This window comes from Rattus norvegicus, chromosome 5 (assembly GCF_036323735.1).
Source record: "Rattus norvegicus strain BN/NHsdMcwi chromosome 5, GRCr8, whole genome shotgun sequence".
NCBI classification, from domain to species: domain Eukaryota; kingdom Metazoa; phylum Chordata; class Mammalia; order Rodentia; family Muridae; genus Rattus; species Rattus norvegicus.
This window is the reverse complement of record NC_086023.1, coordinates 119,519,958-119,545,160: the sequence shown is the minus strand read 5'-3', so window position 1 is coordinate 119,545,160 and position 25,203 is coordinate 119,519,958. Positions and strand designations below refer to the sequence as shown.

Genomic DNA, 25,203 nt, shown 5'->3' with positions numbered 1-25,203 from the left:
CTCAACTGCACCTCGATGGTTCCCTGAGCTTTGAATAAGGGTGAGACAATAAGTTCATTTCAGTTGATTTCTCACAGGATCAAGTGATACAATAAAAGTGAAATACCGGGGCTGGGGATTTAGCTCAGTGGTAGAGCGCTTACCTAGGAAGCGCAAGGCCCTGGGTTCGATCCCCAGCTCCGAAAAAAAGAACCAAAAAAAAAAAAAAAAAAAAAGTGAAATACCCAGGTTTACTCGTCTACTCCTGGTTTAAAGGTTACATATACTTTTAGTCTACAGCATTTACATATATACATATGCATAACTATAAATTTCAAGTCCATGCCTTTAATCTCAGCCCTCAGGAGGCAGAGGCAGGTGGACCTCTGTGGGTTCAAGGCAATCCTGGTCTACATAGTACATTCTAGAACAGCCAGAGCTACACAGTGAGGCACTGTCTCAAAAACAAACAAAATAAGAATAATGCTTTTTTTCAATTGAGTACTTTTATCAATTTACCCAAATTCTTATTAAAAATTGAAATTCCGAGCCAGTACCAACTGCTATTTTACCTGTGGTACGCATGAAGAGCTTGTGTGCCTGACTCTCATAGCCTCGTGATGTGTGGAGAGCAACCCAGTCTGGGTTTATAAACTTTGCCCTGCAAATAAAACCATATATACACATGCACTTTATTCCTCTCGGGTCTAGTAATCAGGACATCTAAGAACACAGGACTTTAAGAATTATCTGTTGCTGATAATAGGGTCAAAACGGAAGCTCTACTCCTTGTATTTAATCAGGTAAACTTCACTGTGTGTAGAGCAGTAGGTCATCGGCCAATACAACCGTGTGATATGCAGATATCAGACCCTCGCCATCATAGTGTAGGAAACAATCTGATGCCACGTTTCATTATTAAAAACATCCTCTTCGGGTTCCCTAATAATGCCTTTAATAAGCATATTCATCATGAATACTATGTAAAGCTCAGCCGTTCTTATCAGTAAATGAAACTTTCCATAGATAATAACTAGCCAGCATGAAGTTTTGGTGCTTTACTTTCAACCCGTGAAAATTTACTTTATAAAGTAAAACAGTTAAAAGTTGACATAACAAATCATGACAAGGTAAAGAAGTTCCTCAAATTCTTGCTGACACACTTCAAGTCTAAGAGAAACTGTGCTACAGAGGTCAACGGGATCCCCGCCAAAAAAGAAGTCCTCATCTATAAAATACTTCATTTAAAAAGGGGGAGGGGGGTACCAATCGTAAGTCACTAACTTGTAAGTTTCTAACTTAGCACAGCGGTTAAGGCTATTTGGACCTACAGTTTTAATTTATTTGGCTACTCCAGAAAAATGAAAGCTGTCTTATATTAGATACCACTCGGTAGCCGATGTGCTGTTAATAACATCTCTGCTCCAAAACAAATGTAACCCTTGCATTCATTCTAAAGCATACACAAGCTACAGAAAGGTTCAAATTCTGAAAGTGGTTCTTAAGCTTGTAAAACGATTGATGTTATAAACAATAACTCTTTAATAAGTCAGATTACACTGTGTCTAAGAGCATAAATATTCAGTTATATTAAAAGAGAACTCACACATATGCACATAAGAGACTGTGATAGGCCGTAAGAGGTGGGTAATCCAATCCCCAGTACTGTAAATTGTTATCACTACTGTTAAAATACCTGGAAAAACAAAAGACACCATTATCAATATTCAAGACATAATTTAACATCCCATGCCATTTAATTAAAATTAAGTTTAATGGTTTAACTAATTAAGACATTAATAATTAGTCTATGACATCAAATACAAACGGGGCTGGGACTTATTGTTACTCTCTTAGTAGACTTTAGTAAATCAATTATACTCATACAACAAAATATATGAAATAAGATAATTTGTGTCTGATACTGTGACAATTTAGAAAAACAACACTTTTCATGCATGATCTTAAAAAATTGAAGGCCAGTTTCAAAGAACACATGGAAAGAGGAAGACTTCATGGATAAGAAGGCTCGACCAGGACTTTGAAAATAATTCAGCTAGCATATGTAACTCAGGCCTACTATATAAAAGAGTCTGTGAACCAATGGGGAAAACCTCGTCTAGAGTCCATAAAGGTGCTTGGTTCCTCCAGTTAAAGATGTGAAGGAATTATTAAAAAAAGGAAAAAAGAAAAAACACTGTCTGTGAGAGGAAAATTAAGTTTCTATGAATATATTTCTTAGAGTGTCCTTTGTAGCTAAGCAACTTCTTCCATCCACTTTACCCCCAGTCACAGGAGCAATTTGCGATAATGCAGACCTTAGTGATCTGAGTATGTTTGGCCCAGGGCATGGCACTATTTGGAGGGGTAGCCTTAGAGTAGGTGTGTCACTGTGAGCGTGGGCTTTCAGATCCTTTCTAGCTATCTAGAAGCTAGCTTTTTCCTGTTTGCCTTTGGATGAAGATGTAGGACTCTCAGCTCCTGCTGCACCATGGCTGCCTGGACACTGCCATGCTCCTGATGATAATGAACTGAACCTCTGAGACCTGTAAGCCAGCCCCAATTAAATGTTGTTTTTATAAGAATTGCCTTGGTCACGATGACTGTTCACAACAGTAAAACCCAAACTAAGACAGAAGTTGGTACCAGGAGTGAGGTATTGTGTGATATGCCTGACCATGCCTTTGTTTAGAAGAATGTGGATTTGGGGATTTTAAATTTGGAAAGCAGAGGAATGCTTTAAATGGGGCTCAATGTGTTATCCTAGTAGGAATATGGAAGACTTCGTCACTGAAGAGTGATTTGAATTGTGCGGACCTGGCACAATTAGGTTTCAGTGCAGAATCTCAATATGTGGTCTAGGAACTATTTTTGTGGTATTTTGGTGAAGAATGTGGCTGTTTTTTGCACTTGTCTGAAGAATCTGCCCAAGGCTAAGGTAAAAAGACTCAAATTAATTCCAATGACAAAGGAAGTCTCAGAAATGCCCATCACAGACTTTGTTCTCTAGTTAAGTCTCATGAAGAATATTCTAAACAAGTGTAACAAGCTGAGAAAGGAAAAATATAAAATATTTGGTTCGAGTGTTAAAGGGGCACCAGGAAGTGAAATGGAGCTGAATCCTGTGTTCAAGGATATTAATTAAATTGAATTAAGAAAATAGTGACCTTGGGACAAGATCCCACCCAGCTAAAAGTACGAGCCTTTAATCTAGGAGACAAAGACAAGCAGATCTCGGAGTTCAAGGCCAGCCTAGACCAGAGCAAATTCTAGGTGAAGAAAACTTAAATCCAGGCTTGGTGGACCACACCTTTAATCCCGGTGCTTAGGAGATAGGCATGCAGATCTCTGAGTTCAAAGTCAGTCTACAGAGCATTTCCAGGACAGCCAAGCCTAGGCAACGGAGTTGAAAAACAGAAAGCGGGTGATAATGTAATAGAACAGGGGGCCATGTTCTAGCTCCAGCGAGCAGCAGAACTCAGCAGCTTTAGCCACGTGGCTCTGTCATTGGAGTCTAGAATAGAGGGGACAACTGGGACAATTGATGCTGGTTAGCTGAAGCTGAGAAATTAGTGGTGGTTAAGAAAAGACCAGCTGGGCTGGAGAGATGGCTCAGTGGTTAAGAGCACTGACTGCTCTTCCTGAGGTCCTGAGTTCAAATCCCAGCAACCACATGGTGGCTCACAACCATCTGAAGTGAGATCTGATGCCCTCTTCTGGTGTGTCTGAAGACAGCGACAGTGTACTCATATACATGAAATAAATAAATCTTTAAAAAAAAAGAAAAAAAAAAAAAAAAGAAAAGACCAGCTTCACTGAGGTAAAATCTGGGACGTGTTTTCTCAGAGCACAAAGGAGCTGTGTTCCAGAGATAGCCAAGGTTGTACCTCAGGCTGTAGCTGGACTGGTAATGTGTAAGAATCACCCAGGTGGTACTGGTTCTGAAGAGGCCATGAAGAGCAGCTGAGGCTGGGCACTGTGAGAGGCCATGGAAGGCCATTGGTAGAGGTGCAACCTCAGTTGCAGTTGATGGCCCAGGACTGAAGGGGTCATGCAAAGGAGTTGAGGCCTGACAGCATGAAAAGAGCCTGTGACAGGCAATTGGTGAAGCCAGAAGAACCCAGTGTATTGGAGATGCCAGTACCATGGGATGATCACCAAGAAGAGCAACAGCAGTGGAGTGGATCAACCTGAGCTAAACAACTGAGTTAAACATGTAAAGCTGTCAAGTTACCACCCGGAAAAACCTAAGTACTTAGCAATAGTTCTAATTTACTGTTAACCACCACACTACTGGGATGGACACAGCAATGGGAGCTCAAGTAATTTCAAGATTACATTTTGACCAGAACAACTTGGTTGGGTTTCTAATAAAGAAAAGGCTGCCTCTCGCTTACTCTAACCTCTAACATGAGGTTCACTACAGTTGCTGAGTGGAAGAGGTGCTAAGATGGCAGGAGGCTGTAAGCATTCAGACACATGCTTTAGGGAGGAAGGACGGTTAAGGACTGTGTCCCAGTCTTAGAGTAATTCATAAGAAAGGGAGTCAGGCTCATAGGCACACGGCCTATAATCACAGCTACTCAGGATGGCGAGACAGCAACATTACCACTCCAGGCCAGCCTGGACTACAAGGTGGGACTGTCATAACAGAGAAAAGAGAAGAGAAGTGTGAAAGAAGACAGCAGAGTGGTGGAGCCCCTTGTCTGGCAAGTGCAAGCGGTTTGTTAGAATGGCTCCCAGAGGCTCAGACATTCCAATGCTTACTCATCTGGAGTGGAACTGGTAAGATTAGAAGGACTAGGGAGGGAGCCTTGTTGGAGGAAGTGTGTCGCTGAAGGTGGGCTTGTAGGTTTCAAAAGCCCAGCCAGGCCCAGTTCTCTCTCTGCCTGCATCAGGATATAGCTCTCAGCTACTGCTCCACCTTCTCTCACATGTGGGTCCTAAATCTTAATTTTCATATATATATATATATATATATATATATATATATATAGAGAGAGAGAGAGAGAGAGAGAGAGAGAGAGAGAGAGAAGAGAGAGAGAGAGAGAAGGGGGTCGAGAAACTAGAAAAGGAACATGAAAGGAGAAAAGACATTAAGGGGCAAGAAGAGAGGAAGTTGTAATGGGGGAGGGGCTGGAGACATGGCTCAACCATTAAGAGTAAGTATTGCTCCTGGAGAGGCCCACTGTTTGGTTCCCAGTACCCATGTCGAGAGGCTCACACCCTCTAACTCCAGCTCCAGGGATCCAACACCATCTTCTGGATGCCCACACAGACACACACAAAAAAGTTTTCATTTCCTTTTAAAAGGAAAGGGCTGTGGAATATGTAAGGCAAGAGCGCAGAAAGGGGGCTCTTGACTGGGGAGAAAGGGAACCAGTGGTAGGGAAAGGGGAAGAGGTAAAGGCTGTGAGAACAAGCATGTGTGAAATGCCTTAATAAAACCCTTGCGGACCAAGGTAGTATGCACACGATCACTTCCATTCTGCAAGTGATAAGAGTACAAAAGAAGGAGAAAATCTGCAAAGGTCACCGCAGCAGTGAACAGAGCGGGGATCTGACCTCTGACCTACAATCTTCACCCTTACATCACTAAGATTCCTTAGTCTTTTACATCACTAAGATGTGTATATGAAACTAAGGTTACTGACCACTGTTTTGGTGGTTGAGAATAATAATAATTTCTATGATGTTCTGAGTTCTACAAAGCAGAAGACCATACAAACCCCACCATGAAACCACTGACGGCTAGAGTGACCTTCGCCTTACACTACAGAGAGAACCACAGAAATAAGACCACGTAAGAGAGAAGTGAATACTCCTCCCTTCGAGAGATGGTCACTGGGGTCTTAGCCACGACCCACGCTAGATGCAGGCTACTCAGAGATGGCCAAAGGGACAGAGTAAAATTTTCAGTTGAAAACAAATTCAAAGCTTTTCATTCCTTTTCAGCTCCACACACACAGCCAAGACCTTTCTGTTTTTACCTAGAGCTGATGTCACGGTAAGCGTTAGAGAAAAAAGTACAGATGAGGAAACAGCGAAGACACTGTCTGCTCATGCTGCTGTTTTCAGCTGATCTCCATCCAGAGGGTTGCCAAGACACACAGGTTCTTGTATCAGATCGTAGCTTAGGGCTTGGCGGGGTGTCTCCATAGGTGAAAGTGCTTGTACAAAGCCTGCCAGCCTGGATTTGATCCCTGGAACCTGGGTAAATGTGGAAGGAGAAGACCAGTTCCACAGAGCTGTCCTCTGACCACCACAGGCAGGCGGTGGCATGAGTGCACGCCCACATTGTCACACATGATAAGGATAAATACAGCTTGAAGATGTTAAAAATTAGAAGTTTCAGGTTAATAGCAAAACGTAGCCAACTGGGTATGTGTATGGATAATTTTCAGGACTGCGAAACTTCAAAGATGAGGCCCAATATGCAAGAGATGAAGAAAGTGGGGTTTTTCTTTTAAACACCATCAGATAATCTATATTAACTATAACAAACAATAAAACCAAGCCAAAATTATCCACACCATTGTTTGACTGGTAAGTTAAGGGTAATTTCTTGCCAGTGTCTCTGAGCTTCATAATCACCAAACATAGGCGGTTTTCCAGCACCTAGAATGAAAAGCAAAAAGAGAATAATAATGAACTTTTAGCATACTCTGTGGGATTTTTATTTTCCTTATAAAAATGTCCTATATTACAGGGACATCTCGAACTAGAGAAGGAATGCAGGAGTTACCAAGGTCAGAGCTGAGGCCTGAATCCAGTACTGCAAGTCACCGAGTGACCACATGACGGGCAAGTTCCTTATCGTCCCTAAGCTCAAGAGCCACACCGTGTACTCAGAGGACTGCTAGAACAGATACCAGACAGGCAGACACCCAGTGCAGAGCCCAGCACAGCAGACACTCAGGACGCAGGGCCTCTGTAGCATCACTCAGTTTATTACAAGTGCATGGCATGCAGGATTGGTTTTTTTTTATCTTGTTTTGTTTTTTTAATTTGCTAGCACACCTTTAATCTCAGCACTGGAGAGGCAGAGGCTAGAGGATCTTTATGAGTCAAAGCCAGGCTGGTCTACTTAGTGAGTTCCAGAAAAACATAGTCAAAAAGAAAAACAAAAAAACAAAAGAAAACTTTGGACTGGGGAGATGGCTCAGTAATTAAGAACACTAACTGCTCTTCCAGTGGTCCTGAGTTCAATTCCCAGCAACCATCTGTACTAGGATCTGATGCCCTCTTCTGGTGTGTCTGAAGACAGCCACAGTGTACTCACATACATGAAATAAATACATAAATATAAAAAGAAAAAGGAATACATAGACTCAGTAATGAACATTCACGCACACATACACTCACACAAAATCCAACAACACTGTGTGTGTGTGTGTGTGTGTGTGTGTGTGTGTGTGTGTGTGTGTGTGTGAGAGAGAGAGAGAGAGAGAGAGAGAGAGAGAGAGAGAGAGAGGTAGAAATCAGAGGACGACTCTCAAGAGGCAGAAATCTCCTGTCACCTTATGGAATCCAAACATGGAGCCCGAGTTGTCCAGCACACATGCAAGCACCAATACCCTTGCCAACCACCATGTTTACTTTCACTTCATGAGAAACTCTGCCAGCAACACTGTGGTCTGAATATGAAGTGTTTCCTGTAGGCTCATGTTTGAGCACTTGGTCCACAGCCGGAAGACTGTGGAACCTTTCAGGGTAGAGGCTTGAGGAAGTGGGTCAACGGGGCAGGACCTTGAGGCTTGCTAGACACACCCTACTCCAGGTCTCTTCCCTTCCCAATGGAAGGGAAGATTCAATGTGAACAGCCTTTTCCCATTGCTGCCACAGTGCCTTCCCCACAGTCTTGCTAATCCTCAAACTGGAGGGCAGAGAAACTCTTCTGTGTGGTTTCGGGTCAGGTATTTGGTCACAGCAATAAGAAAGTAACAATGCAAATACTTCCAAAAAGTTTAATAAATTAACTACAAACATCGCCTTTACAAACTGAAAATAAAAAACTTAATGTTGAACACCGAAGTAAAGTCCGGCTATGTACTGATGAGGGTCAGGCTACTCTCAAGTGATTTATATAAAACTCCATGTCCAGTGAGATATCTCAGCAGCTAAAGCAATCTGCCACCAAACCTGAGGTCAATCCCTAGGCCACAAATGGTAGAAGTGAGAACCAGTTACCAATTTGTCCTGACTTCCACACGCCAAGCATTGCACACACAATAAATAAGTAAATAGGTGTTTGAGAAAAGTAGCTTGTAATTTGTTATCTTCAAAGTTATAAATAAGGGATAACAAACCTTTAATAACTAACAAGTATGTCTAGTGCTAAATACAGTGAACCCATCAACTAAGTGTTATTAGTTCCCTTCTTTAAGACTGAGAAAAGAGGAAATGGTGACTTGAGCAGTAAAAGTGTGCTCTGGATCAACCCAGAAAGTTGGCTCTAGAACATGTTCTCTCTTTTTTAATCTTTTTTTTTTAAATAGTACATTTTTTTTTTTTATTAACTTGAGTATTTCTTATATACATTTCGAGTGTTATTCCCTTTCCCGGTTTCCGGGCAAACATCCCCCTCCCCCCTCCCCTTCCTTATGGGTGTTCCCCTCCCAACCCTCCCCCCATTGCTGCCCTCCCCCCATAGACTAGTTCACTGGGGGTTCAGTCTTAGCAGGACCCAGGGCTTCCCCTTCCACTGGTGCTCTTACTAGGATATTCATTGCTACCTATGGGGTCAGAGTCCAGGGTCAGTCCATGTATAGTCTTTAGGTAGTGGCTTAGTCCCTGGAAGCTCTGGTTGCTTGGCATTGTTGTACTTTTGGGGTCTCGAGCCCCTTCAAGCTCTTCCAGTTCTTTCTCTGATTCCTTCAATAGGGGACCTATTCTCAGTTCAGTGGTTTGCTGCTGGTATTCGCCTCTATATTTGCTGTATTCTGGCTGTGTCTCTCAGGAGCGATCTACATCCGGCTCCTGTCGGTCTGCACTTCTTTGCTTCATCCATCTTGTCTAATTGGGTGGCTGTATATGTATGGGCCACATGTGGGGCAGGCTCTGAATGGGTGTTCCTTCAGTCTCTGTTTTAATCTTTGCCTCTCCCTTCCCTGCCAAGGGTATTCTTTTTCCTCATTTAAAGAAGGAGTGAAGCATTCACATTTTGATCATCCGTCTTGAGTTTCGTTTGTTCTAGGGATCTAGGGTAATTCAAGCATTTGGGCTAATAGCCACTTATCAATGAGTGCATACCATGTATGTCTTTCTGTGATTGGGTTAGCTCACTCAGGATGATATTTTCCAGTTCCAACCATTTGCCTACGAATTTCATAAACTCGTTGTTTTTGATAGCTGAGTAATATTCCATTGTGTAGATGTACCACATTTTCTGTATCCATTCCTCTGTTGAAGGGCATCTGGGTTCTTTCCATTTTCTGGCTATTATAAATAAGGCTGCGATGAACATAGTGGAGCACGTGTCTCTTTTATATGTTGAGGCATCTTTTGGGTATATGCCCAAGAGAGGTATAGCTGGATCCTCAGGCAGTTCAATGTCCAATTTTCTGAGGAACCTCCAGACTGATTTCCAGAATGGTTTTACCAGTCTGCAATCCCACCAACAATGGAGGAGTGTTCCTCTTTCTCCACATCCTCGCCAGCATCTGCTGTCACCTGAGTTTTTGATCTCAGCCAATCGCACTGGTGTGAGGTGAAATCTCAGGGTTGTTTTGATTTGCATTTCCCTTATGACTAAAGATGTTGAACATTTCTTTAGGTGTTTCTCAGCCCTTCGGCATTCCTCAGCTGTGAATTCTTTGTTTAGCTCTGAACCCCATTTTTTAATAGGGTTATTTGTTTCCCTGCGGTCTAACTTCTTGAGTTCTTTGTATATTTTGGATATAAGGCCTCTATCTGTTGTAGGATTGGTAAAGATCTTTTCCCAATCTGTTGGTTGCCCTTTTGTCCTAACCACAGTGTCCTTTGCCTTACAGAAGCTTTGCAGTTTTATGAGATCCCATTTGTCGATTCTTGATCTTAGAGCATAAGCCATTGGTGTTTTGTTCAGGAAATTTTTTCCAGTGCCCATGTGTTCCAGATGCTTCCCTAGTTTTTCTTCTATTAGTTTGAGTGTGTCTGGTTTGATGTGGAGGTCCTTGATCCACTTGGACTTAAGCTTTGTACAGGGTGATAAGCATGGATCGATCTGCATTCTTCTACATGTTGCCCTCCAGTTGAACCAGCACCATTTGCTGAAAATGCTATCTTTTTTCCATTGGATGGTTTTGGCTCCTTTGTCAAAAATCAAGTGACCATAGGTGTGTGGGTTCATTTCTCGGTCTTCAATTCTATTCCATTGGTCTATCTGTCTGTCTCTGTACCAATACCATGCAGTTTTTATCACTATTGCTCGGTAATAGTGCTTGAGTTCAGGGATAGTGATTCCCCCTGACGTCCTTTTATTGTTGAGGATAGCTTTAGCTATCCTGGGTTTTTTGTTATTCCAGATGAATTTGCAAATTGTTCTGTCTAACTCTTTGAAGAATTGGATTGGTATTTTGATGGGGATTGCATTGAATCTGTAGATTGCTTTTGGTAAAATGGCCATTTTTACTATATTAATCCTGCCAATCCATGAGCATGGGAGATCTTTCCATCTTCTGAGGTCTTCTTCAATTTCTTTCCTCAGTGTCTTGAAGTTCTTATTGTATAGATCTTTTACTTGCTTGGTTAAAGTCACACCGAGGTACTTTATATTATTTGGGTCTATTATGAAGGGTGTCGTTTCCCTAATTTCTTTCTCGGCTTGTTTCTCTTTTGTATAGAGGAAGGCAACTGATTTATTTGAGTTAATTTTATACCCAGCCACTTTGCTGAAGTTGTTTATCAGCTTTAGTAGTTCTCTGGTGGAACTTTTGGGATCACTTAAATATACTATCATGTCATCTGCAAATAGTGATATTTTGACCTCTTCTTTTCCGATCTGTATCCCTTTGATCTCCTTTTGTTGTCTGATTGCTCTGGCTAGAACTTCAAGAACTATACTGAATAAGTAGGGAGAGAGTGGGCAGCCTTGTCTAGTCCCTGATTTTAGTGGGATTGCTTCAAGTTTCTCTCCATTTAGTTTAATGTTAGCAACTGGTTTGCTGTATATGGCTTTTACTATGTTTAGGTATGGGCCTTGAATTCCTATTCTTTCCAGGACTTTTATCATGAAGGAGTGTTGAATTTTGTCAAATGCTTTCTCAGCATCTAATGAAATGATCATGTGGTTCTGTTCTTTCAGTTTGTTTATATAATGGATCACGTTGATGGTTTTCCGTATATTAAACCATCCCTGCATGCCTGGGATGAAGCCTACTTGATCATGGTGGATGATTGTTTTGATGTGCTCTTGAATTCGGTTTGCCAGAATTTTATTGAGTATTTTTGCGTCGATATTCATAAGGGAAATTGGTCTGAAGTTCTCTTTCTTTGTTGGGTCTTTGTGTGGTTTAGGTATAAGAGTAATTGTGGCTTCGTAGAAGGAATTCGGTAGGGCTCCATCTGTTTCAATTTTGTGGAATAGTTTGGATAATATTGGTATGAGGTCTTCTATGAAGGTTTGATAGAATTCTGCACTAAACCCGTCTGGACCTGGGCTCTTTTTGGTTGGGAGACCTTTAATGACTGCTTCTATTTCCTTAGGAGTTATGGGGTTGTTTAACTGGTTTATCTGTTCCTGATTTAACTTCGATACCTGGTATCTGTCTAGGAAATTGTCCATTTCCTGAAGATTTTCAAATTTTGTTGAATATAGGTTTTTATAGTAAGATCTGATGATTTTTTGAATTTCCTCCGAATCTGTAGTTATGTCTCCCTTTTCATTTCTGATTTTGTTAATTTGGACACACTCTCTGTGTCCTCTCGTTAGTCTGGCTAAGGGTTTATCTATCTTGTTGATTTTCTCAAAGAACCAACTTTTGGTTCTGTTGATTCTTTCTATGGTCCTTTTTGTTTCTACTTGGTTGATTTCAGCTCTGAGTTTGATTATTTCCTGCCTTCTACTCCTCCTGGGTGTATTTGCTTCTTTTTGTTCTAGAGCTTTTAGGTGTGCTGTCAAGCTGCTGACATATGCTCTTTCCTGTTTATTTCTGCAGGCACTCAGCGCTATGAGTTTTCCTCTTAGCACAGCTTTCATTGTGTCCCATAAGTTTGGGTATGTTGTATCTTCATTTTCATTAAATTCTAAAAAGTTTTTAATTTCTTTCTTTATTTCTTCCTTGACCAGGTTATCATTGAGTAGAGCATTGTTCAATTTCCACGTATATGTGGGCATTCTTCCCTTATTGTTATTGAAGACCAGTTTTAGGCTGTGGTGGTCCGATAGCACACATGGGATTATTTCTATCTTTCTGTACCTGTTGAGGCCCGTTTTTTGACCAATTATATGGTCAATTTTGGAGAAAGTACCATGAGGAGCTGAGAAGAAGGTATATCCTTTTGCTTTAGGATAGAATGTTCTATAAATATCCGTTAAGTCCATTTGGCTCATGACTTCTCTTAGTCTGTCTACATCACTGTTTAATTTCTGTTTCCATGATCTGTCCATTGATGAGAGTGGGGTGTTGAAATCTCCCACTATTATTGTGTGAGGTGCAATGTGTGTTTTGAGCTTTAGTAAGGTTTCTTTTACGTATGTAGGTGCCCTTGTATTTGGGGCATAGATATTTAGGATTGAGAGTTCATCTTGGTTGATTTTTCCTTTGATGAATATGAAGTGTCCTTCCTTATCTTTTTTGATGACTTTTAGTTGGAAATTGATTTTATTTGATATTAGAATGGCTACTCCAGCTTGCTTCTTCTGACCATTTGCTTGGAAAGTTGTTTTCCAGCCTTTCACTCTGAGGTAGTGTCTGTCTTTGTCTCTGAGGTGTGTTTCCTGTAGGCAGCAGAATGCAGGGTCCTCATTGCGTATCCAGTTTGTTAATCTATGTCTTTTTATTGGGGAGTTGAGGCCATTGATATTGAGAGATATTAAGGGATAGTGATTATTGCTTCCCGTTATATTCATATTTGGATGTGAGGTTATGTTTGTGTGCTTTCATTCTCTTTGTTTTGTTGCCAAGACGATTAGTTTCTTGCTTCTTCTAGGGTATAGCTTGCCTCCTTATGTTGGGCTTTACCATTTATTATCCTTTGTAGTGCTGGATTTGTAGAAAGATATTGTGTAAATTTGGTTTTGTCATGGAATATCTTGGTTTCTCCATCAATGTTGAGAGTTTTGCTGGATACAGTAACCTGGGCTGGCATTTGTGTTCTCTTAGGGTCTGTATAACATCAGTCCAGGATCTTCTGGCCTTCATAGTTTCTGGCGAGAAGTCTGGTGTGATTCTGATAGGTCTCCCTTTATATGTTACTTGACCTTTTTCCCTTACTGCTTTTAATATTCTTTCTTTATTTTGTGCGTTGGTGTTTTGACAATTATGTGACGGGAGGTGTTTCTTTTCTGGTCCAATCTATTTGGAGTTCTGTAGGCTTCTTGTATGTCTATGGGTATCTCTTTTTTTAGGTTAGGGAAGTTTTCTTCTATGATTTTGTTGAAGATATTTACTGGTCCTTTGAGCTGGGAGTCTTCACTCTCTTCTATACCTATTATCCTTAGGTTTGATCTTCTCATTGAGTCCTGGATTTCCTGTATGTTTTGGACCAGTAGCTTTTTCCGCTTTACATTATCTTTGACAGTTGAGTCAATGATTTCTATGGAATCTTCTGCTCCTGAGATTCTCTCTTCCATCTCTTGTATTCTTTTGGTGAAGCTTGTATCTACAGCTCCTTGTCTCTTCTTTTGGTTTTCTATATCCAGGGTTGTTTCCATGTGTTCTTCCTTGATTGCTTCTATTTCCATTTTTAATTCCTTCAACTGTTTGATTGTGTTTTCCTGGAATTCTTTCAGGGATTTTTGCAATTCCTCTCTGTAGGCTTCTACTTGTTTATTAATGTTTTCCTGTGCTTCCCTAAGTGTGTTCATGTCTTTCTTGAAGTCCTCCAGCATCATGATCAAATATGATTTTGAAACTAGATCTTGCTTTTCTGGTGTGTTTGGATATTCCATGTTTGTTTTGGTGGGAGAATTGGGCTCCGATGATGCCATGTAGTCTTGGTTTCTGTTGCTTGGGTTCCTGCGCTTGCCTCTCGCCATCAGATTATCTCTAGTGTTACTTTGTTCTGCTATTTCTGACAGTGGCTAGACTGTCCTATAAGCCTGTGTGTCAGGAGTGCTGTAGACCTGTTTTCCTCTCTTTCAGTCAGTTATGGGGACAGAGTGTTCTGCTTTCGGGCGTGTAGTTTTTCCTCTCTACAGGTCTTCAGCTGTTCCTGTGGGCCTGTGTCTTGAGTTCACCAGGCAGCTTTCTTGCAGCAGAAAATTTGGTCTTACCTGTGGTCCCGAGGCTCAGGTTTGCTCGTGGGGTGCTGCCCAGGGGCTCTCTGCAGCGACAGCAACCAGGAAGACCTGTGCCGCCCCTTCCGGGAGCTTCAGTGCACCAGGGTTCCAGATGGTCTTTGGCTTTTTCCTCTGGCGTCCGAGATGTGTGTGCAGGGAGCTGTCTCTTCTGGTTTCCCAGGCTTGTCTGCCTCTCTGAAGGTTTAGCTCTCCCTCCCACGGGATTTGGGTGCAGAGAACTGTTTATCCGGTCTGTTTCCTTCAGGGTCCGGCGGTGTCTCTGGCAGGGGTCCTGCCGCTCCTGGGCCCTCCCCCACGGGAGCCCAGAGGCCTTATACAGTTTCCTCTTGGGCCAGGGATGTGGGCAGGGGTGAGCAGTGTTGGTGGTCTCTTCCGCTCTGCAGCCTCAGGAGTGCCCACCTGACCAGGCGGTTGGGTCTCTCTCTCACCGGGTCTGGGAGCAGAGAGCTGCTGCGGGCCGGGATCCGAGGGTGTGGGACTCAAATAGTACATTTTTAATGGTTTGTTTTTATTTTATGTGCAATGGTGTTTTGCCTTAATGTATGTCTGTGTGAGGGTGTCAGATCCCCTGGAACTAGAATTAAAGACGGTTGTGAGCTGCCATGTGGGTGCTGGAAATCGAATCTGGGTCCTCTGGGAGAGCAGCCTATGTGTGCTCTTCACTGCTGAGCCATCTCTCCAGTCCCTAAAAACCCATGTTAACTCCTACCCATCATGCATCATACCCACATAGATGACAAATCTCCACCTAGCAAATGGTAAGCACCTATTTAACAAGCAGTTGACCACTGAAATGTGAGGAAGCCCAAAAAAGTACACGAGTCACAGGTTTTTAAGTCAGCAAAAAAGGTAGAAATCAAAATAGCCATATTTGCTTCTAACATAGGAGAAGGTTTGTCACATTGAATCATGAGGCTCTGCTCACTGAAATCTAACCCAGGCTTAATAAAGTTGTTCGCATTTGTTGCCTAGATTGTACCAATGCTAGACTGCACAAGGACACAATCTGTAATTATGGGAAAAGCAGACTAGCAGTTCTATACACTATCTATACATGTGTATAGACATACACATGTGTATAGGCATGTACATGAGTAACTGGCACAAGAAATGACCCACAGTTCAAACATGCTTGTACATATGCAACTGCCCTGTCTCTCAGAATGAACCATCTTACTCCTCTGTCTCCTCAGGATGTTCACCCAGTGCCGCTCAACAGCACCTGACAGACTCCCAGTGACTACTGACACAGCAAAGACGCTGGTGTAGGTAGTGGGACACAGCAAGGCTTTTAATCAAACAATGTGGGTCCTTCGTTCCCCATTAATGAATGCCCAGCATTCACTTGTGATGGCAGGCTAACTATCCAGGGCTGTTTGCATATAAAGCCTATGTATTGGTTCCTGCTCCCAGACACATTTACGGTACGGCCTTTAAAACTTGTTCATTGCTTACTCTCTATTCCATATAGAACTTCTATCAGTTCATGCATGATGCCTTCAAGAACCGCCTCAGAGGACCAATGATAGGGCTCTGCAGGTCAAGTGCTTGCCACTAACCCTGCTGGCCTGAATCTGATCCCTGGAACCCACGTAACAAGCTGAGTGTGGTAGCGCGCACCTGTGGTCCCAGTATCTCTATAGCAAGGGAGGAGGAGAGAATCACCTAGAGGCCTTTGGGCCAGCCAGCCCGAAACAGTAAGTGCAACCCTGCCTTGTAAGGGACTAGGGAAAGACACACCCCCTCAAGCTGTCCCCACATCTGCACTTACACGCACACTAAATAAGTTCTTTAATCACCTCAGGGTTATGGATGTATCTCAGTGCTAGAACGTGCCTAGTATGTGCAAGTTCAATCCCTAACACCATAAAAAAAGAAAAAAGGTTGAGTTGAGTGTAATGTAAGAATCACTTCAAACATTAAGAGTGGATGGGGCAAGGATGATAGCATACACCTTTATTCCTCTACTTGGGAAGTAAAGGTAACCAGATCTCTGTGAGTTTGATAGTCTGGTCTGGCTATACAGTGAGACCCTGTCTCAAGACAAATTAGGGACAGTGGTACATGCCTGTAATCCCAGCACTCAGGGGAGGCAGAAAGATCAGAACTTCAAGACCATTCTTGGCAGCACAGGCTAGACTAGTCCAGCCCAGGCTACACAAGCCTTGTCTCAAAGTACAAACAAAATCATTTCAAATCTAAATCCCCCATGAGCTTCCCTTATAAACTAAAATATAAATGGTTAATTAGTGACTTCTCATAAAAATGTATGTTTCCCGTATCATGTTGTCATTTGGCTATACTACCTCCTAACTGATAGCCAAGTATGAATTTTAGTTACTGGAAACAGAAAAATTTGTTTTCCATAAATCAAAATAAGCATCATGTTAGGCATGTACTAATCTTAAAATGTACTCAATTAAACTCAACAGGAGGAGAAAAATAATTTCTTCTAATAATTTCTTAAAGGAAAAGAATTCTTCAGCAAGCTATTTACATTTTTTATGTGTGTTGTGTGTATGTGAATCTAATTCAGTGAATACAACCACTTAATACATGGTTTCTTTGGGAAGACAAAAAAAAGGAGGGGTTCCTTTTCTTTTTTCAATGCCATTAGGATAATAAATTCAGAAAACACTTCGGTGATTCCCTACAGCTGAAGAAAAACAAACTATGTAGATTTCCTAAAGCGACTCCAGGAGCCATGCAGTAGGTGTGGAAGGCTTTACTCCTGCCAACAGACAGCAGCATGGATAACGACTCTTCAGGGTTGGGGAACCAGTCTTTACCCAGAGTCTGACCTACTTCAATAAATTCAGCTGACACTGGCTATGAAATCAGTACTTAAGTTTTTAAAACTGCTAAAGTGCCCTCAAAGCAGCCCAGAAGGACAGCCCAACTGTGCCTGTGGGAGCTTCACTCCGAAGGGCAAAAGGATTCCTTCCACAGTGATCAAGTCTACAAACTTACTCATATGAGAAGGAGAACCACGTAAAGAAACCACACCTACGTGCACTTACAGAATCCCAGTTCTGTCCCATCCCCAGGAAAATGGGATTAAGTAACACTAAAATTTATACTTTATTAAATGCTAACTTATTCAAAGTGGAGTTTAAATATAAATAAGCAGTCTGTCAACAACGCATAGAGTAAGCTTTAAACTTTCGAATAGTTGACTGCATTTTTCTATAAATTTCATCTCTTGTTTCTGGTAAGAACGTGCAACATTTCACAAACAGGAGTGTGGTTAATTAAACCAAATGAAATCAACTAATTAAATCTCTTGCTGTCATGGTTTTTAATAAATGATATTTTGCAAAATCTGATTTCTTTAAATGATTTTTTCCTTAGCTACCAATATGATTTGGGGTTGGATTCAGGGAGATAACAAACCAAATTCAAATGTTGTTATAATACTTTAGGTAGAATTCAGGAGACGTAAATCTCTGTGAGAAATGACAGACTAGTACTAAATAAAAACCTGCCTATTCCCCATACTGCAACAGACAATATTCGGTATCTTAGTTCTGAGAAAAACCAAGGCTAAAAACAAAATGGGGATGAATTTTAGAAGAAACTAAATTCAATAATGTATTTAAGTAGTTTCCTAAATGGTGTACACATTTCAAAGGAAGAATAATTCAGTAAATTAAAAAAAAGCTAACCTAAATTTCTAACCTTTAGTGTGACAAGGATTTGGATGCTACCCAAAGTACAGCCTGTGACATAATGCAGATGTTAAGCTGAAGTAATCTGAGAAACAGCAGGAGACAGGCCTAACCTTTCCCTAAAGCAAGAGCTCCCAAGGACTAAACCACCATCCAAGAGTACACAGGGATGGACCTACGGCTCCAGCTGCATATGTAGCAGAGGATGGCCTTGTTGGGAGGAGGAAAGGCCCTTGGTCCTGTCAAGGCTCGAGGTCCAACTGTAGGGAAATGTCAGTGTGGGGAGGTGGAAGGAAGTAGGAGGGAGGAATGGGATAATGGGTTTCTGGAGGGGAAACCGGAAAGGGGGATAACATTTAAATGTAAATTAAAAGGAAAAAAGTGTTCTGATAAACAGTCTATGTAACCAACAATGACCTTGGCCCGGACCCTTCTGCTTCCCCTCCTCAGAGCTGAGACTGTTGCAATGTACCAATGTACCTAGCTTACGGGGCATCAGGGACCGAACCTGTCTGCTCTTCACCAGACCTAGAGCAAAGAACTCAGGTTTAAGGGTTTCTTTGATTTCACAATTCCTCGGGGAGCTGCTAAATTCTGTTGCTATAGTTAGGGAACTAGGAGGCTTACATGGCTCCTATACAACGTCTTGCTTCTGTTTGTTTGCCTGGTGGCTGATGTGAACTGCATGGCCAGCTCCATGAAACAATACTTGTAATAAACTTGGTAAGCATGCTGTGACCCCTGCACACAGATAATCCCATTTGCCTCTCCTTAGCCAAATTCTAGGACGCTTCTAGAACTAGCTCTGAAAATGAATATGATCTTATGTCCTTTCTGCCCTCACAATTAGCTTGGCTGTCAGTCTGACTCATTTGTCTCAACACACATGCACACTCGAGTGCACATACACACACACACAGGCGCACACACAGGCATGCACGCACGCACGCACGCACGCACGCACGCACGCACGCACTCAATGTATTCTTCCAGCCTTCTTGAATTGTTTCATGTTTTCATGCACCAGAATGTTCTTCTCACCCATTTTCTGCCCAGTAAAATCTCTACTGTTCCAAATCTAGTCACTTTAATTTAATTTAAAAGTGATATATATTTGCATGCTCACCCTGCCCACCAAGCTGTTGTTATCTTCTCTAGGAAATATACCATTTATAATTCCTTATTATTAAAGCCTTAATAATTACTAAGGCCTCTTTTTGGCCGTGCAGCAAACAATACTATTTGGAGGGCTTGTTTTTTAGGGAAGCTCTCATATAAACCAGGCTGGCCCTGAACTCACTCTACAGCCCAAGTGGGCTCTGAATTCCTGACCTTCCTGCTTCTACCTCCTGAGTGTTAGGACTACAGGTGTGTAACCACCCCGGCCAAATTTGGAGTTAAATAATCTGCTGTGATGATCGACAGAGGTGAGGCATGACCATGTGCTGACCCTGTTCCTACAAGAAGAGAGCTCAGTTCATACTTATATTTGAATTAATCCCTCAAGCAATTTACTGACACTCCTGCTTGTATAAAAGCTCAGAGAAATTAAATAACTCCCCCAAGATTAGGCAACTAAAAGGTAAAATAACTACGTTTTAATCCCATGTTTTAATACTTAACATTCAAGCGATTTTAAAGTTTCTCAAAAGTTCAAATTCATCTGAGGGGCAGGGGTAGAAGAAAAGTTGCTGGCACACTCAGCATCCATTGCATGTATGGGGCTCTCAACATGACTCAGCAGCTGTACCATCATGACACAACCTCACCAGTTAGCAGAGCTGGTCCAGTCCTCCTCTTTCTCAGAGGCCAAGTACTGACAACCCAAGTGATCACATTTGAACCCTGTTTTAATAGCTGTCTTGGTTTTTTTGTTCTTTTAATTTTTTTGGTATGTATAGCTGTTTTGCCTGCATGTATATCTGTGTACCACGTGTGCATGGTGCCTATGGGGGCCAGAGGATGATGGATCCTCTGGAAATGGAGCAGTGGGTGCCAGGGGCCAAGCCTAGGCAGCTTGAGCCATCTCACCTGCCTACTTTCTTTCTTATACCAACTTATGTTCAGATGTATTAGTGCTGGTGAATGACCAGTGTGGGCTACATGTCCAGTGTCATAACCCTCACTCCTCAGGTTGCCATATTTTGTGTTTGTACACTTGGATATTCCCCATCTTCCATGGCTCTGTTAAATACTAACGAGTACAGCAGTAGTCGTCAGTAAATGCTCAACATGACTCTCTTTGTTACTGGTTCTCTTGTCTCTTTACCTCTGGCCTTTTTCCTACCATCTTTCTTTATTGCCAGAAAACTCTACCACCAGATTGCCTAGATGAATGTAGAACCAAAACTCCAGCCACTTCCAAAAATAGCTGAGCTGAGCTATATCTTGGTTCTCTTTTCTCCCCAGACTACTTCTCCACAGACACACACAATTAATTCTTCATTTTTCCTCCCATTTTTATTCCTTCTGAAGGCTTTTCTAATCTGAATTCTTTTTTAGAGTTTAAGGTCACTCTAACACTACACATCGGTAGCTGTATTCTCTTATGTTTCCCTCAAACCCTTAAGTCAGACATCACAAGTCTACTCTGGGGTGCTTTCATCAGTCACTTCTGCCACCCTGTACCTCAAACATAACTAAGTTATACATCTTACAATGACTCGTTATCTATTTGAAACTGAATTCTATGACATCACTATTTACTTTATATTTCTAGCACCCTAAATACCTGCCACAAAGCATTAAACACACCTGCAGAACTGAATCTGATGCCAAACCCAGTGTGCAGCATCAAGCTCCATCCCTCTGCTCTTTTTTTTTTTTAAGATTTATTTATTTATTTTGTATATGAGTACACTGTAGCTGTCTTCAGACACACCAGAAGAGGGCATCGGATCCCATTACTGATGTTTGTGAGCCACCAAGTGGTTGCTGGGAATTGAACTCAGAACCTCTGAAAGAACAATCAGTGCTCTTAACCACTGAGCCATCTCTCCGGCCCTCCTTTCAATTGTACTCTGCTCCACTGTCTCCTTTCTCAATCTAGTAACCTGCCTCTCCACCACAAACAGCCATAAACACAAACCCTTGACTCCAAGTCCATCTTCAAGGACAAGCTCAAGACATAATCACCCCTCAGTTTGTCATAGTCCAAGCCAGAGTACATTTTTGTCTTCTAGTATCACGCAGTAGACTTACACTTTTTCATTATAATTAGATGCATGTATTTTCTCAATCATAGCAATGAAAACTCAAATCCTTCTATTTCAGTCAAATAGCAAAACCAAAAGAAAGCCACATGGAAGACTATTTACCAATCTTACCAATCTTTGGGACAGGAAAAGTACACTACCTGAGTAAGAATTGAGAGAAACCGTCCACCGCACCGTGAGTCCAAGTAAGACCACGACTGTCATCCAGGTCCAGCTCTCCATAGCTCTTCAAACTCAGGGAGGAAAACAAAAGCCAGGGCTACAGTGCTTCCTCCAAAGTCAGTCACTTGTCTCCTTCTTCAGAGCAATGCCACATCCCTGCAGTTGGGAGCTTGAGAGGATTTTACTGATACTTGGCTTCAAAACAATGAAAACTTGACTATGTCTTTGTAGCCTAGGGAGAAAACAGAAAGAACCAAGGTTTGACTCAGCACAGCACTCCAACAAAGAACACACGGAGCCACTCAGAAATGTGGGGAGGTTTGGTGCGGTGGCTTGGGAGAGCTACAGAGGGCTCCTTACCCCGAGGACTGAGACATATACTGCAAATGGCAGGTCTGTAAAACAAGGTGCAATGTGTCTAAAGATAAGATGGTCGAAGACTTGAGTTTTGTTTTGTTTGGGTTTTTTTTTTGTTTGTTTGTTTGTTTGCTTTGTTTTAAAGGCAGGTTTATTAGGAAGCTGCTCTGAGGTGGGAAGAGCTTCCACTGGCCCCGAGGACCAAGGTCATGGAAGTTGCCGAGGGGAAAGGGGAAGAAGGTAGGGGAGGGAGAGAGGAGAGAAAAGGGCACAAGAGAGGGCCGTCGGTTTTGGACTATAACCTACAAAACAAAATAAGGTTTTCCCCTAAAGTTGCTATGGTTATGGTGTTTACCATGGCCACAGAAAGCAAACTCTGAGAGCAATAACAGCTGGGTTAAATGAACTGTCCTCTATTCCAGATAATCCGATTTCCTAGGAACTTCTTCAGGAAAATTTAAAAGAACAAGTCTTTTGACAAGCTGGATTATCGGCATCATGAGCTGACAAACGCTAGAATGCTTAACAGGTACCATGCTGCCCCAGCTTGCCAAAAGCACAACGGTAGAAGACCAGCTACACGAGACGAGGCACTCAGGGCCAAAACGTTTTCTCTAGCGACCATGGAGTAAATCTAACTCTAGGACTAACAAGAATGTATAAATCCGGGGTTGGGGATTTAGCTCAGCGGAAGAGTGCTTGCCTAGCGAGCGCAAGGCCCTGGGTTCGGTCCCCAGCTCCGGAAAAAAGAAAAAAGAAAAAAAAAAAAAAGAATGTATAAATCCCAATACATTCAAAGCACTGTACTTAAATATGGGGGCATAGATCAAGTGTGTGCTCACCGACAAGAAGGCAACGGATAACTAACACTGTGGGTTTTGCACGGACCCACGAATGATGGCCCATTTAACAGATGCATTGATTGTTAGCAAGAAAATGTGATAGGAGTGCAGTCCAGTGGTAGGTCCTGGGTTCAACCCCGAACACCAATACATAGATAAACACTGAGGAACTATCTGTGAAAATGAGCGCTGTCCAAACACAAATGGGCTTCTCATGAAGGAAGTTCCTCTCTAAGTTCAAACAGAAACTGGCTGACTATTTGATGGTAATATTTTAGACGTGGAGACAGGATCTCACTATGTTGCCTAGACTGGTTACCAACCTGTAATCTCCTGCTTCAGATTCCTAAGCACTAGGATTACAGGTATGTACTTATAGGAATCTTTAAGATTTATTTTTTAATATGTGTGTGTGTGTGTGTGTGTGTGTGTGTGTGTGTGTGTGTGTGTGTGGTGTATGCACATGTCCACAAGAGTACAAATGGCCTAGAGTTACAGGCAGTTGTGAGCTGTCTGACCCAGGTGGTAGGAATCAAACTCAGGTCCTGTACAACAGAAGTAAGCACTCTTAACTGCTGGGCCATCTCTGTAGCCCCCCAGAAATATTTTTAAGAGTCAGAATAAATGACTAATTTTTAAATGTTAGTCAGTGTCTCCCTGCCACTAAGTCATGTTGCCACTTTTACAGAGCCTCTCTGATGAACTAGGCCCTCTTACATCAATCACCAATCAAGAAAATGCAGTCCAGTATAGTGGCGCATGCCTCTGATCCCAGCATTTTCGAGGCAGAGGCAGGCAAATTTCTAAGTTCAAGGCCAACCTGATCTACAAATCGAGTTCCAGGACAATCAGGGCTACACAGAAAAACCTTCTCGAAAAACTATTTTTAAAAAAAAAGAAAGAAAAGAAAAGCACCACAGACTTGCCAACAAGCCAATCTGGTGGGGGCATTCTTTAAATTGAAGTTCTCCTCACTTAAAGTTTCTGACTCAGTAAACTTGCCAGCACATCTATATGTGCTACAAATAAAGAGGAAAATTACCTAAGGGCGTGGGGGAAGGGTTAATGAGGAGGTCGGTTCCCTGGAGAGGTCTTGCAATGAATACTGAACTGAGAAACAGTGAAAAGATGTGTTCACTGGGTGATTAATTAATGAGCAACAATTTCCCGTACACTTATGTACAGTATGGATCCGCAAGCATGTATTCCCACAAAAGAGCTTAGGAGGAAATGCCATTCACTTGTTATTCAGAACAAAACTGCTATGGGAGCAAAGATCATCTCTAGTCATTTCAATGTCCTTCCATCCTTAGAGTACGGTTGACAGAAAGCAGGAACCCATTTGAATAGAGGAGGTCGGGGGTGTGTGGGGTGTGGACAAATGGGAGCAGGAGATGAGAGGAGAAAGGGATACGACATTTTCGGGAGTCCTATGTGGTTATTCGGTGAAACACAGGGTCTCGCGTATTGCTATGGCTAGCCTAGAACTCTCTAATGCAGAATAGGCTGGCCTGGAAACCCGAGATCTGCCTGCCTCTGCCGCTCGGTGACTCCACGATTGGCTATTTCCCCACCCCACCCCCGGCCCCTTAAACTGTGACTGCTGTGCCACCTGCAAAAGCAGCTCAGCAACTTTCTCAGGAGGCCACGCACAGGTAGCAGACACATCCCAACAAGGGGCCAGGCCGCCAAGTCCCAGCTGCTTCTTTTTCCTGCTAAAGTATCCTCGGGATATCAGCCTCCTGGCTTGGGAGGGACAGAGCCGCAGGACCACAGGGACAGGGTCGCCCGGACCACTCCGGCCCGGCCGCGTCACCACTGCAGGACGGCCGCACCCCGGAGGTCCCGGGGATGGGCGAGACCTTCCAGCAAGCCCCGAGTCACCCGCTCGAGCCGGCTACTGGGACCTCCCCACGCCGCCTGCCGCCTCCAGACCTGGGCAACCCCAGGCTCTTACCAGCCTCTGGTCTCCAGAATTGGCGCCCACAGAGAACCAGAGAAAGCGCCTGCGCACTCACAGCCCGAGGAGCACGCGCGTTCTCAGCGCCCTCACGGGAGCGAGCCCGTAAGGCGAGGGGGCAGGGTGATGGGCGGAGTCATCGTGAGGGGCGGGGCTGCCACGTTTCGGGAGGCGGGGTGCAAGCCCTGGAATCCGAGAAGCCTGGCGGCCGGGGTTAGGTCAGGGGCAGGTGGAAAGCCCCTTGCTCCTCTTTCCCGGGCCTGCGGCCAAAGCTGGAGCGGCTGCTTAGCCCACAGATTCCTGTGAGGGGCGGCTCCTGCGCTCTCCGCAGTGGCGAGCCCTTGGCCAGTCCTCATCCCGGGCGTCAGGTCTTCTTCTTGGGCCAGTGTCCTCCAGCAGCCACCAAGCCAACCTACCTTCTTAGAGCTAAGCAAAGACTACTTGCCTAGTAAGACTGGGAAGTTGCTTCTACTGAGAAACAGTTTCAAGAGCCTCTGGTTGAGCCTATGAGCAGCACTAGTCACGTGGGGTGACAATCTCACCTTTAGGGAGGCTGAGGCAAGAGGATGGGGAGTTA

The 25,203-nt window shown here is 43.0% G+C and overlaps 1 protein-coding gene across 5 annotated transcripts in view; it reads right to left on the bottom strand.

Annotated features, from left to right (window-relative positions):
* Alg6 (ALG6, alpha-1,3-glucosyltransferase) overlaps positions 1–24,746 on the bottom strand; it is an 85,951-nt gene extending 61,205 nt beyond the window's left edge. For 3 of the 5 annotated variants that reach the window (XM_063287948.1, XM_039110268.1, XM_039110269.2), the window contains exons 1-6: positions 24,624–24,746; positions 21,446–21,699; positions 6,513–6,597; positions 5,970–6,189; positions 1,586–1,675; positions 552–640 (exon numbers count right to left, since the gene is read on the bottom strand). In XM_063287948.1, the coding sequence (XP_063144018.1) occupies positions 552–640; positions 1,586–1,675; positions 5,970–6,189; positions 6,513–6,567 (454 nt within the window). In that variant the 5' untranslated portion in view covers positions 6,568–6,597; positions 21,446–21,699; positions 24,624–24,746. The remainder of the gene's footprint in view (positions 1–551; positions 641–1,585; positions 1,676–5,969; positions 6,190–6,512; positions 6,598–21,445; positions 21,700–24,623) is intronic. The other 2 variants (XM_063287949.1, NM_001033709.1) reach the window with 2 other exon arrangements.
* Positions 24,747–25,203: the final 457 nt, after the last annotated feature.